The 15098-nt window shown below is 39.3% G+C and overlaps 1 protein-coding gene across 1 annotated transcript; it reads left to right on the forward strand.

The window, feature by feature from the left end:
* Positions 1-9032: 9032 nt before the first annotated feature.
* On the forward strand, positions 9033-9434 carry LOC149253505 (uncharacterized). The gene has a single exon (XM_089454514.1). The coding sequence runs from the start codon at positions 9033-9035 to the stop codon at positions 9432-9434; it is 402 nt and encodes a 133-aa protein (XP_089310640.1).
* Positions 9435-15098: the final 5664 nt, after the last annotated feature.

Here is a 15098-nt window from a genome sequence, read left to right on the forward strand (position 1 = left end):
GACTATGAGAGTAGCAGTTTTGAAGAGCGTGATGGTGAAGTTCAAAATAATGGAGTGTCAAGGTATCCACTTAGTCCTAATTCTGAGGACTATGAGAGTAGCAGTTTTGAAGTGCATGATGGCGAATTTCAAAAGAATGGAGTGTCACGGTGTCCACTTAGTCCTAATTCTGAGGACTATGAGGGCAACAGTTTTGAAGCGCATGATGGAAAATTTCAAAAGCATGGAGTGTCACGGTGTCCACTTAGTCCTAATTCTAAGGACTATGAGAGCAACAGTGATGAAGAGTGTGATAATGAATTTCAAAAGAATGGAGTGTCAAAGTGTCCACTTAGTCCTAATTCTAAGGACTATGAGAGCAGTAGTGATGAAGAGTGTGATAATGAATTTCAAAAGAATGGAGTGTCAAAGTGTCCACTTAGTCCTAATTCTAAGGACTATGAGAGCAGCAGTGATGAAGAGCATGATGATGAATTTCAAAAGTATGGAGTGTCATGTTGTCCAGTTACTCCTAATTCCAAGGACTATAAGAGCAGCAGTGATGAAGCATAGGATGATGAATTTCAAAAGATTGGAGTGTATCCTAAAATTAAGGACTATGAGAGCAACAATTATGAAGAGTGTGATGATGAATTTCAAAAGAATGGAGTGTCACAGTGTCCTCTTAGTCCTAATTCTAAGGACTATGAGAGTAGCAGTGATGAAGGACAGGATGATGTAGTTAGTCCTACTTCTAATGAGTATAAAATTAGCAATCACAAAGGACAGGATGTAGCATCTTCAATAAGTAAACAATCACATTTTCAACATAGTCTTAATTCTATGGACTATGAGAGTAGCACTGACAATGCACATGAGGAAGAATATCCATTAAACATCGAGTCAAATTTTCCATTCTGTCTGAATTCTAAGGACTATGACAATAGCACTGAAGAAGGGGAAGATGAAGAGTATCCTCTAAGTCAATATTTGAAAAGCAGAGCTAATCATAGTGTGGATAACATTCCTCTTAATGATGATGAAAATCCTTATAAAATGATGATCCAATGATGGAGATGTTTCCAAGAAATATTGTATCGAGGAGTAGGAGCAGACTTTTTCGTATCAATGCAAGATGTTCTAGTTATACAAGGGGTAGAGTAGAATATCTGACGAGAAGAAGTTCTATCAACACTCTCATTTCAAGTGAATATTGCCAAAAGAATTGCTAGAAACATATGGATTTCACATTTGCATTAGAAAGTAGGAAGAGATATTTTTCAATGAATAAAAGCATGCAAAATTCATATTTAGTTGGCCGCATGCAATCTACATTGTCAGGTTATGATTATCATATTAGGAATTTATTATTGTGTAGAAAAGCTTTCAAAATGTTTCATTCGATTGGGAATTTTCGTCTCTCGAGAATTCAAGAAAATTTGGAAAAGGATCCCACATTTTATTCAGAAGTATGTCATAAGAGATAGTTTGGGCCATTATCAAATACTGCAATGTCATGGATGAAAGATTTCTTTTCAAAGCATGGAGAGTGTATGCCAAATAGAGAGACAATACATATTCCAGATAATTTTTCAAGACAAAAAATCTACAACTTATACAAAGAATATGCAAAAGGTGCTGAGGGACATGGCCAATTTATTACATATCAATATTTTGTGAAGAAATGGAAGAAAGAATTCAATAATGTCCGTATTCCTAAGAAGACAAGGATGGGGATTTTCAGTACATGTGCTTCTCTTAAATTAAAAAGGGACAAATGTGAAGGCTCAGAAAGAGGAAAGAGTTCATAACTTTAACTTTTAAAATTGTATAATCATCAACTATGAAAACATATTTCTTAACGAATTTCTTTTATGTTGTGTAGATTTAATTGTCAAAGAACTTCAGGAGCATCGTGAACAACAAAAAAATGAAAGGAAGAAGTTGTACAAGCATCGAAAGAAGTGTTATGATAATTCGAATAAATATTTGGGTTTGATAATTGATGGTATGGACCAGAAGAAAACACTTTTACCACATTGTGTTCGCACACCCAAAAATTTACAAGAGGAAAATTTTATTTAGTTTCACTTGGTCGGTTGTATGGTCTTCAATGGGAAAATGTTGCCAAGGGTGTACTTCATAGCTCCAAATATTCATAATGATGCAAATCTGACCATAACCATAATTCATGATGTGATTTCTCATTGGTCTGGTAATATTCCTGAAGTTTTGTATCTACAATTGGACAACACTTGCTGTGAAAACAAAAATCAGGTTGTTTTTGGATATCTAAACATGCTTGTTGAATTGAGATTTTTTCAAAAGGTAAAGGTTGGTTTCCTTCTTGTTGGGCACACTCATGACCATATTGATCAGATTTTCAGTCGTTTTTCAGTCACATTGAGGAGGAAGGAAGTTGGGAGCTTTCCATCACTAATTGAATGTATTAAGAAATCATACATGCCAGAGCCTACTTTTGATGTGTTGGAAGAAACTGTTGACATGCGGAGGTTTATTATGGGATCATATGGTGAGGGGAAATGCATTGAACAACTTAATGACATTAGCTTACAACATCAATTTCATATCAAAAAAATTGATGGGAAAACACTAATATGGGCTAAGAAGTTTTCAACTACTACAGAATGGGTACCGTCATCAGGTTTGCAATTTTTGAAGTTCATACCAGATCATCCAGTATTTGCATCAAAAATATTGTTATTACAATCAGTTTGCGAAGTTCAGAATGCACGCAGACAAAATAGAGATATAAATTATTCTGATTGCCTGGAAGGAATTAAAAAATGTATTTGATATACATATGAGTACTTTGACATTGCTGATTCAGTTTGGTGGGAGTCATTTTTCAATAATCAAAGTGATATCATTTCAACAACAACAAATGAAGATATACCTTTGAAAAATCCATTTATTTGGCCACAAAATGTGTCGAATGAACATGAGGAAGTAAACAATGTTGAGCAACAACAAAGTCAAGGTATTATTAATTCTTCATAAGCAACGGAAAGAGAGATGTATATTGGTTCCAGAATATCTCATGCACAACGTGAAGCCATGGAACCTTTATACGGGTTCAGTACAGGATATTAAGGAGGGTTGCATGATTGCAGTGCTAGCAGATGGAGATCCCAATGGCTATCCATTTTGGGTTGCTAAAGTTATAAAGGTCTTTATAGAAAATGAGGATGTTACAGGTGTTGAAGTACATTGGTATGCCACAAATACACACCCATTAAATGGTGTGTATAAGCCAGAGATGGTAGTTGAAAAAAAATGGCGGAAAAAGAAAAAGAAAGGGTACAAATATAAATTGCCGCCGCATACACATATTCCAATTGGAGGATGTTGACATGTTTATGACTTCAATTTAATAAAGAGAGGAACTCTTCACTTCAAGATGATAGAGATTCTGAAAAGGTTGTTACCAGAAGGAACAATGTTGACATGAGAGTCTGCTGAAACCAGTCGTAGATCTAGAAGAATTTTGAAACCTGGAATGTTGGGCATGCATGTGGACTCAGATGGGGAACTAGTTGATGAAAGAGAAGAATATGGAACATCTTCGTTAGCATCCAGATTCTCATCTGAAGATGTGAATTCTGATGGTGAGCAAGAAAATATGAGTGATTTTGAATAATTGTTTAAGATATTTTATATAACTGATGTATGCATCATATCTTCAAATAAAATTAATGTTTTCCATATGATGTTAAATGAGAAGTTGTGAGGCATTTTTATGTTGTTGGATTATATGTCTTAATTATGATAAATTTTATTGTTTAAAATATCTACAATGCAATATTAAATTAGAGATATAATGTATGTTTTATTCAGTATACAAATAATGACTTTTGAATTCATTTAGTGATGTAATTTGTTCATAATGTCATGGTTTTTTAATTTTATAGTTGAAAAAATTTCAATTTATTTTGTATCTAGCATGTTATGGTTGAAAACATGTTAAATTTATACTTAGGAAAGAAAAATGATATTCTACCAAAAACATTAATGTGTTTTTTCCTCATAAACAACTTTGTTTGAGAGATAAAAATTTGGTTTTATTAGCATTTTTTAAAAATTTTGAAAATTGACCCTAAAAAAAATCATTGTTCCAATATCATCACTTTCATTTTGAAGCTATATTTTGCACGAAAAATTCATAGTAAATTTCGTAGTCACTGCCATTTTTAAAACATGTTCAAAATTGACGCCTAAAAAATAAAAACATCATTCTAGTATACACACTTTTCGTTTTTAGCACTGTTTTTGATGTTTTTTGGGGGTTTTTTGGCCAGAGTTCCCATTTCAAAGTTTACATTGTTTCAACCTAAGAAGAAGCACTGGAGGCAGAAATGTGGCTGCAAAAAACCTCGGTAGAGGACCCAGGGTTGGGAGTTCAGCAAATCCAAGCGCAGGTCCAAAATTTGTGTTTGGAAATATAGAAGCTAAAACAGGACCAGGGGCCAGAAGTTTGGGAAGAAGTATGGTGCATCAAGTGTAGGGGCCAGGGACATGATAAAGACCATTGTCCAGTCGCGGTGAATCTTGTCATCACGAGGGGAATATCACTATTGCAACCAGAGGCACAAGCAGGGCTAGGCATGATCGCTCCGCTTTGGTGCGTAATCTGTCAAGTAGGAGGAAAACACAACATAGATAATTGCCACCTGTTGCCGAAATATAATCAGATCCCCTAGTAGCTCTTTTGCAAATTTTGTAGATTGGTGGGTCACGAGGAGAGGGATTGTTGGATGTTGGTAGATCAGTCATTTACCTACCAAATGTAGATTGAGGGGCGAGGTCAAAACCCAAGTGCAACGTTTGCGCGTGGTGGATTCCAAGAACGAGGTCGAGGATGGGGCCAAATGGAACTAGGAAGGGGTCGAGGACAGCTAATTTCTTACAATTGTGGAGGACTAGGACATTACATGCAGGATTACAAAAATCCAACTCAAATATCATGTCCCTATTGCGAGCAATTAAACCATGAACTACTAGATTTCCCTATGCTACTAGCACAGATTCATGAAAAAAGGACAACATCTCCTACGATGACACAGAACGTGCAGATGATAAGGGTCGAACTATGCAATGAAGAATCTAAAGTAAATATGGTACTAAGGGGTGATGCAACCTTAGAAGGGGATCAGTCTGAGCCATACAAAGGTCCCTCGATGTTGACAACCTTTTCAGAAATCTGCATGAAGTTACATCATGAAAATAGCGTAGTGAAAGGACTACAGGAGGTAATTAACAAATACGCAAGGTGGGGAGAACCTCGCATAGTTCGACGAATGGGGAGTCATACGTCACAGTCGGGAGAAGAAATGCAATTAACAGTGTGGATTGGTGACTATGAGATGGATCAGGTCATTCTGAACCTTGGATCGGATGCAAACGTCTTGCTTAAGAAGACGTGGGAGTGTATCGGCAAGCCCCCACTCCAATGGTCTCCAATCCAATTACGGATGGAAAATCAACAGAAGATCTTGCCCATGGGTAACCTACAAGGAATAACCGTAGACCTGGATGGTGCGATCACTAGAATGGACTTTGAAGTTATTGAGATAGTGGACGAAAAAAGCCCGTACCCCGCGTTGTTGGGAATAGACTGGGCCATCAACATGAATGGGATCATTGACCTCAAGCAGAGGGAGATGATATTTGAGAAAAAGTCGCATCGCATAGTTGTTCAGCTAGATCCAACCGAGGGACCCTGCTAAACTAAACCTGTGCGCAATGACGAGCAGGACAAAGCATTGGATTGCATCTACCAAATTGTTGCACAAAGGCCAATAAAGGGTAAGGCAATGGAGGAATGGAGAATTTCACAAGGTTATGTGGAACCATACGCCGATGATTCGTAGGAAGAAGATGAGTAATGGTGGAACAAAATGAATGGGGAAACTACTTTAAACTTCAATATGCAGACAAAATCCGTGTACTACGTTAAAGCTCATGACCACGAGCTGCCGATGTATGACAGGCTCACAATAGTAAATGAATTCATGGAGACGTTTGAGAGTGCAGTACCTGGATACCAACGATTTGATGCACTCAAATGGCAATTTCACATGACACCAGCGTGATGGTGGGGTACCCATGAAGGAATTCTTTGTAGATTGGCAAAGTTGTAAGCACGGGATGCAGATACAATTTGGGGAGCCAGTGCTCCAACTAACAGAGAAATATGATGGACGAGAGAATCCACGCATACACCTGAGTAGATGGACCAAAGCCTACGGTGAGGAACCGCAACTAGAATGGGTGCACCTATTTTATCATACCTTGGATGTCATCCCAAGGAATTGGCATACTAAAATAGAGCTCTAACATGGCACAGGGGAGTGGGAGATCTTGTGCGAAGGGTTTTTGTCAACATTTCTTTTTGAGGATCAATGGTTGGATATACTGGACAATGCATTAAAGCTAGTAAAGACCACAATTTTCATGATGCCACTAGAACCAGAGGAACTCATGCAACCAGTCTGGTCATGATAGCGAAGCCGGTCCCTGGAATGTTACAATGTAAAAGCAAAAGGTGACGAAGATGATCCGCACGACATCAATATAACAAAATCTGAAGGAAGTCGAGAAGTGCGCGACCCCGAAATAGAAGATCCAGACGTCACAGTGCCATTAAAAATGAAGCAAGTGAATATCGAAATAGAGGAAGAACCGAAGTATGCTACGCTTGGGGATTACTGGGATGACGCTACAGTGGAAAAGGTCATCGAGTTGCTCCGAGAGTATCGATACCTCTTCCCTACTAAGATTACGGAGCTGAAATGGGTTCGAGGTGAACTAGGAATGATGAAGATAACATTGAAGCCTGACGCGAAGCTAGTAAAGCAATGACCTTACTGATTGAATCCAAAATATAAAGCAAAAGTACGAGAATAACTATACAAGATGCTAGCAGTCGAGATCATTGAACCAGTAGAGGAGTCCGATTGGGTAAGTCTGATGGTGGTACAAGAGAAGAAACATAAGCGTGAGATCCACATCTGCGTAGATCTATGGAAACTCAATGATGCTTGTGTTAACGATCCATTTCCCACACCTTTTACTGATCAAGTCTTAGAAAATGTGGGTGGGCAGGAAGCATATTCGTTTATGGATGGGTTCTCTAGATATGATCAGATCAAGATCGCGCTGGAAGATCAAAGAAAGACAATGTTTTCTATGGAATTGGGTTGCTTTCAGTAGACGGTGATGCCATTTGGGCTGAAGAATGTGCCAGTAATAGTTTCTCGCATTGTGGTAGCTGCATTCAAGGAATTTATACATAAATTCCTGGAAGTCTATCTTGAAAATTGGACCATCTTTGGCCTAGTTAAGAAACCTACTAAGAGCTTACAATTAATGCTAGATACCTACTATAAACACTAGATTGCACTCAATCTAAAGAAGTGTACGTTCCTTGTTCCTTTTAGCATCTTGCTGGGTCACGTAATTTGTAGGCAAGGCCCGATGGTGGATCCGACAAAGATCACTATCATATTAGGTCTACAAGCACCGCACAGTGTCAAATAGCTCCGGGCTACACTGGGACAGATGGGGTACTATCGGAAGTTCATAAAAGGTTACGCCCAAATCACGGCTCCAGTGGAACAGTTGTTAAAAAAGGATGCATGTATTGCTGGAACGAGGAACGTAACAAAAGCCTGGAATTATTGAAGGAAAAAATGGCATCTGCCCCTATCTTTACCTTTCCAAAATGGGATGTGGAGTTCCATGTGCATGTTGATGCATCATGTATCACGTTAGGAGTAGTACTTACCCAAGAAGGAGCAGAGGGAGTTGACCACCCGATTGCATTTGCAAGTCAAAGGTTGTTGAAAGCTGAGAAGAATTACTCTACTATTGAGCAAGAGGGATTGGCGATGGTGTACACACTCCAGAAGTATCATCATTATTTGCTTGGAGGACATTTTAAGATGTATACTGATCACTTTGTGCTAAAATACATAGTGTATAAGCCTGTGTTGGGGGGCGCATCTGTCGATGGTTGCTATTGTTTCAGGAATATGATTTTGAGGTTGTTGTAAAGCCGAGATGTTTGAATGCAGGTCCAGACCACTTATCCTGGATTGAGATGGATGAGCTACCAACGAATCTAGAAGAAGGACTCCCAGAATCCCAGTTGTATGCAGTGCGCATTACGGGTGGCCACTTTGAAGATATAATCTATTTTTTGACTACCAGCACTACGCTGTAGGGGTATTCTGTGCAACAAAAAAAGGAATTAGTAACACGAGCAGTAGATTTCACTGTGATTGTTGGCCATCTCTACAAGATAGCCATGATGAGATATTACGTAGATATGTACTAGAGTTTGAGTGAGAATAGATCCTTGTCGAAGCACATGGAAGGGTTGCTGGCAGACATTATGTAGGTAATGCCGCAGCACAGAAGGTTCTTCGCGCCGGATTATGGTGGCCCACCCTCCATTAAGATACAAAGAATACTTTTGGTCTTGCGATGTATGCCAAGGAATGGGAAAGCCATTGTGAAGGGATGAAACGCAACTTCAGCCACATGTAACACTACATCCACTTGAGAAATGGGCAATAAACTTCGTCGAGCCTATTGAACCGCGAGGGAAGATGACCGCGTGGTATATTATCACTGTGACTGAATACTTGACCTGATGGACGGAAGCACAACTAGTTAAGGATGGCATAGCCATGACAATAGCAAAGTTCTTGTTTGAGAATGTGTTAACCAGGTTTAGGTGTCCTAAGATTCTCATGAGTGATTGAGGAATGCATTTTTTGAATGAAACCATTAGCGTGCTCACTGAGGAATTCCAAATATATCACCAACAAAGCACGCCATACCATCCACAAGCAAATGGGACCATTGAGGCATTCAACAAAATTTTGGAAACCATGCTGACTAAGATCTGCAATGTGAGACAGAATGATTGGGACTTGTGCATCCCTGTTGTGCTATGGGCATACCGAACCACATGTAAAAAGTTGACAGGCTAGACACCGTTTTGACTAGTCTATGGTAAGGAGGCCATGTCGCCTATGGAATATATCATGCCCAATATGCAGATTGCAGTAGCTATAGGAATGGTATATCATGGGGCCTTGGAGGAAAGGCTCACACAACTCGATGAACTGGACAACGAACACTTTCTGGCGGGATTTCATCAGCCGTTACAGAAACAACGAGAGAAATCATGGCATGATCGCCATATCAAGGTGCGCATGTTCAAGAAGGATGATCTCATATTGTTATATGATAGTAAGTTCAAGAAATTCCCAGGTAAACTTTACATGCATTGGTTCAGACCTTATGTCATCAAAGAAGTAATTGATGGGGCCGCAGTTCAACTAGTTAAGCTCAATGGAGACCCCTTCGCGGGAAGAGTGAATGGCAGTTGCGTGAAGATATTTATGGGCATGCCGACCACCTGACTAACTATTCCAAGGAGAGTCTCACTGCTCTACCCAGTTGAAAGAGAGTGAGGGATGATAAAACAGTCTGAGGGATAGAGGCACGGGTATCAGGGTGCACGTACATCTCGTAAACAATCAGGGGCATGGTTTCATGAACAGAGCCATGCAGGTGCATTGTTCCAATGAATGATGACCATTAATACCACAGTTCATGACAAGAAGGTTGCATTATGGAAAAAGGGAGTGGGTGGCGGGCAATTAAGAGCAACAGTATGACCCAAATATGAAATGATCAGCCACATATTTCACACGAGAAGGTTACACGAGCTGGAATTAGTGGCTATCAGGGTAGTTGAAGTTCGCATGGCTTATAAATTACCATGGGGAATTCACTGGGCAGCTTACTCTTCAAAAATATAGTTGGAGTTGTTCATCATCTCTGCACCAGGCATGCGCTCGAAGGTAGTAATCTAGCCGAGGGAGGAGTAGGACTATCTAAGGAGTCTAGTATTGATAGTTGCAAGTATCTCATAGGCTACATCATTGCTAGCAGGGGATGTACTGGAAAAAAGGGAATGTGAAGTAGAATTGGTCTGGATGTCATCACCCCGCCTAGGGGCAGGATGACGCACTACAATAGAACAATAGAAGGATGGACAGATGGTGACCATGGGTGGAGATGCACTCAATAAGTCACCTTTGATGGTACCTAATGATTGGGATCATGCGGACAGCACCCAGGGTCTTGCAAAATTGCAACACAAGTTGCAGCTGATGGTGCGAAGAGAAGATATGATGGTTGAAAAGGGCTATGGTGGTACCAGGAGGTCTCATATGCGGCTCCCCCACTCACGCTAAAATCCTTGGAGGGGTTGTTCTATGTTAACCGAGTAGAGCAGAATGAGTATCATCAATTGCGAGATGTGGTAGAAACAATAAAGCAGTAGACGGATGAAGCATTGTAGGAGACAAACCAGGGGCAGCTGGATGATGAGCGCCACTCAACAAGAGGCGAACCATGAAGCCAAGACAAAATGTCTAGCCACGCCAACAAGTGACTCGGGACGAATCACAATGATTGTGTTGGGGGACTGTTGGGTAGCGAAAGCCCCATAGAATGAGCATGGGGTGCGAAGCCCGAAATTTTGGGTAATAGTAGGGTAAAAGACTTTGGGGAAATCGTAGAGCACGAGCTATAGTAGGTTGGGCCAAAGGGTAGTCCACCCGAAAATAATGTAAAGAAATAGTAATAGAGTTGGCCCGCGGAGGGATCGTGGGCCAAGGGAAAGTATAAATAGAGTGAGGCTCTATGAGGGAAAGGCAGTTCTTTTCGAAGATGGAATATAATGGGTCCTTAAAGGCAATAGCTTGAAAGTGTCTATAAGTCCGAGTCGAGGGAGTAGGGTAGAAGGTAGAGGCTCTGCAGTTGTGTGCGTAGAGGCCTGGAAGGTCTGCAGTTGTGTGCGCGGACCCCTACAGCTAAGTGTGCAGGGTGGATCCAGAGGTATGGTTGAAGATTGATAATAAAGATAAGGTTCTTTTCAATTCTGTGTTGATTGCGACTTTACTCTTTTATGATGAATGAACTATTATGATTTCTATATTTTCTATAGTTGAATACATCTTAACTAGGTTAATCTTGATGTGAGAAGTAACCAAAAGTAATAAATGTTTGCTTAAAGACCGTTTTAACTAGATTAAACCAGTAATAAGTTATTCAATCTGTAGTAAGCGCGATAAGGGTATCCCTATCTGCACGGATCTGGCATAACATGAGGCTGTAGAACAACGTGCGAGCCCCAAATCACATCTAAGACATCCCCATGGTGCGAAAACCTAGTTCCAACACCCTCCCCTGCTACCTCAGGTGGGACCTCAGTCCGTGTTTCACGGGCTATTGCCGAAAGGGCCAGTAGCTGCAGGATTTGTTTGGCTAAATAATTCTTCTGAACCTAGGTCAAGCCCATATAAGCCAACAGTTTTACTTGAAGAAAAACAAATTCCCCTTCTTTAAAACTACAGTCCACTCTATTCATATCAACATATCTCTTCTATTAATCATGTGACTGATTTAATATTTTCCTTATAGAACACACTTGTTCTTCCATTTCTTGAAGAATTTAAGGACCTCCTGAGATTTTGTCCTCTAATTTATCCCAACTTAAAGGTGTTCTTCATGGTCTTCCATACAATAACCCATAAGGTGCCATACCAAGGGAGCGATGATCATTGTTATTGTAAGCAAACTCCAGCAGAGGAAGATAATATTTCCACTTAGATTTTTGATCCATTATGTACATTCTAAGCATGTCCTCGAACACTTGATTTACTCTTTCAGTTTTTCCATCAGTCTCTGGATGATAAGCTGTACTGAAATTTAATTGTGTGCGAAGAGCTCCCTGTAATCTAGTCCAAAATATTCTTGTAAATATAGAGGCCCTATCTAATATTATTTTCTTAGGAACACCATCAAGTCTAACCATGTCCTTGATAAATACTTATGCTATTTCATATGTTGTGTAAGTATCTCTAATGGGTATAAAATGGGCACTCTTAGTAAGTTTATCTACCACCACCGAAATGGAGTTATGCCTTTTGGTTGTTTCGAGTAATTCAACAATAAAGTCCATAGATATTTCTTCCAATTTGGAATTAGCAATGTTATGTAGCTGCAACAATCCTGTTGGATGATCATGTTCTACTTTAACTAGCTAACATTCAAAACATTTCGCCACAAAATTTGCTACATCCTTCTTCATGCCTGCCCAAAAGAAAATTTGCTTTAAATCAGCATACATCTTCTGGACTCTCGAGTAAGCCATAAATGTTGCCTGGTGAACTTCTTTCAAAATGAACTCATGAAGCCCATCTTGATCTGGAACTACAATCTTTTGCATGAATCTCACCATACCGTCATCATCACAAGAATACCCTTCTACCTTGTTTTTCTTAGCCCCATTCCTGAAAAGAGAAACTTTAACTTCCTTTTACTATTCATCTACATCTTGTGCCCTCAAGCTGTGCTCTTGTAAATCAATCTTCAATGGAATTACTAAAAATATTCATGGTCTTCAAGTGAGTGCATCGACTACTTTGTTCAATGTACCCTTGATGTAGTTTATGTCAAAATCATATTCACTTAGGAGTTCTGACCACCTTCTTTGCCTAGCATTTAGATCATTTTGAGTAAATATATCTTGCAAACCTCTGTGATTTGTTTTCAATTCAAATTTCTTTCCCACCAGATAATGTTGCCAAAGTCGTAAGGCATTAACTATAGGTTCTAGTTCTAGATCATTGGTTTCATAGTTTTCCTCATGTGTCCTTAACTTCCTAGAGGCATATGAAATCACCCTACCATTTTGTGATAATACCGCACCCAATTCATCTTTTGATGCATCGGTACTTACTATGAATGTTCTGTCCATATCTGGAACCTTAAGTATCGAAGTTGTAGTCAAACATTGTTTGAGCTTGGAAAATGCTTGCTCACACTCATTTTTCCAATTAAATCATACTCCCTTCCTAAATAATGAAGTGATAGGGTTGGCTATTTTTGAAAACCCCTCCACAAATCTCCGATAGTATCTTGCCATACCCATGAAGCTATGCACTTCATCCACATTAGAGGGTGCTGGCCATTGTGAAATTGCATCGATCTTTGCTAAGTCAACAACAACGCCTTCACTGGAGATAATGTGTCCAAGAAAATGGATTTTTTATTGGAAAAAAGAACATTTAGACATTTTTTCATAAATTTTATTTTCTCTTAAGCATTGTAACACCAATCTTAGTTGTTTCTCATGCTCTTCTCAGAACTTTGAATAGATTAGGATGTCATCGAGGAACACTTGTACAAATGTTTCCAAGTAATTCCTAAATACACCATTCATCAGACTCATAAACACTCCTGGGGCATTAGATAACCCAAAATGAACAACCATGAACTCATAATGACCAAAATGAGTTCAAAAATCAGTTTTAGAAATATCCTCTTCTTTAACTCTGAGCTGATGATATCCAGATCAAAGATCGATCTTGGAGAATACGGTGGCTCCCTTCATTTGATAAAATATATCATCAATGCGAGGCAAAGGATATTTATTTCTAATAGTTACTCCATGCAATTTCTTGTATTTAACACAGAGCCAAAGGGATCCATCCTTCTTCTTTACAAATATCATTGGACCTCCCCAAGGTAAAACACTAGGTCTAATCATACCCTTGTCCAATAACTCTTGAAGTTTCACTTGGAACTCACGAAGTTCAACAATAGAAATTTGGTAGGGAGCATTGGACATAGGTTTGGTACCAGGATTTAGCTCTATGGAGAAGTCAGTCTCCTGCTTTGGAGGTAAACCAGGAAACTCCTCTGGAAAGACGGCGAAGAATTCTGAAAGGAAAGGATATTGTTCAAAGGCTGAAATCTCTCCCTCATTTAAATTCAGTATAGCATACATTTGACATCTTTTCCTAAGAATTCTCTTCATCTACAAGAATGAGATAAGTTTTAAAGAAACAGGTCTCCTTTCCCCATGGATAACCATAGATTGGCCCTCATCACTCAAAAAATTAAGGGTTTTGCTTTGAAAACTAAGCACAGCTCGGTGGGCTTCAAGCCAGTCCATCCCAATTATCACATCATAGTGACCAAGTGGTGTCACATAAAGATTCACATTTGTGACACACACTTCTAAGTCTAAAGGGCACACTTGCACTAAGTATTCAACCTTTTGAGATCGCCCCGAAGCCATCTGAACCTGATCAAAATCATTTTTCTCTATCACCACCAATTTACATTTCAATAACACATTAGGAGAAATAAAACTTTCAGTTGCACCAGGATCAATCAAAGTAGTAACAACCATACCATTTATCTTACCTGATGCTTCAAGCACTATCAACTGATGCTCGAACTAGCGATTTTGCACAACTGCATGAATCCTATGGGCTCTGCCCATATCTCTAGCAGTGGCTTGTTCCTACTCTAATTGTGCTTCAGTCTTCTTTTCAGGGAAATTTTGCTCATAATGAGGTCCTCCACAAGTCCAAAATCCATTAGTGGGAGCAGTTTTCATAAATTTGACCCTTTTATTAGGTGATTCTTGAGTGCGAGCATTACTTTGATGAAGATGTTGCCTTGGGTTATTTATTTGGTTCTGAAAAGTATGATTCTTTTGAAATCCCTGATGATGTGAACCACCTGACTTATGTCTTACATATTGGCCTCCCCTTCGAGGAGGTTTCCCATGGAATGATAGATTTGGGGTTTATCCCCCCTTTGTTCCCCAATAATTCTTCCTTGGCTATAATTTCTTGTTGCACTACCTCATGCAACATAGTAGACCGCAAAATGTGCACCTTTTCCTTTATAATAGGATTCAATACATACAAAAATTTGTGTACCTTGAGGGCTTTAGTATTTAGATGGGTAGCATATCTAAGAAAATCCATGAATTGTGCTTCATATTCAAGGATTGTCTTAGTTCCTTACTTAAGATCATGGAACTCATTCAATTTCCTCTCCAAGTATTCAGCAGAAAGGTACTTTGATCGAAATTCCTCTTCAAATCGTTCCCATGTCAAGGTAGACATGGAGTATCCAAATTGGGATTTTAAGTTCCTCCACCATAATAGTGCACTCTCCTTAAGTTGGTATATAGCCAACTTTACCTTTTAATT

The sequence above is a fragment of the Pinus tabuliformis genome, chromosome 7 (assembly GCF_031772625.1).
Source record: "Pinus tabuliformis cultivar Carrire ecotype Pingquan chromosome 7, CPIR1, whole genome shotgun sequence".
Lineage (NCBI taxonomy): Eukaryota > Viridiplantae > Streptophyta > Pinopsida > Pinales > Pinaceae > Pinus > Pinus tabuliformis.

What these genes read in the sequence shown, in the direction of transcription:
- LOC149253505 (XM_089454514.1), top strand. Translation starts at nt 9,033, where the DNA reads ATGTCGCCTATGGAATATATCATGCCCAATATGCAGATTGCAGTAGCT.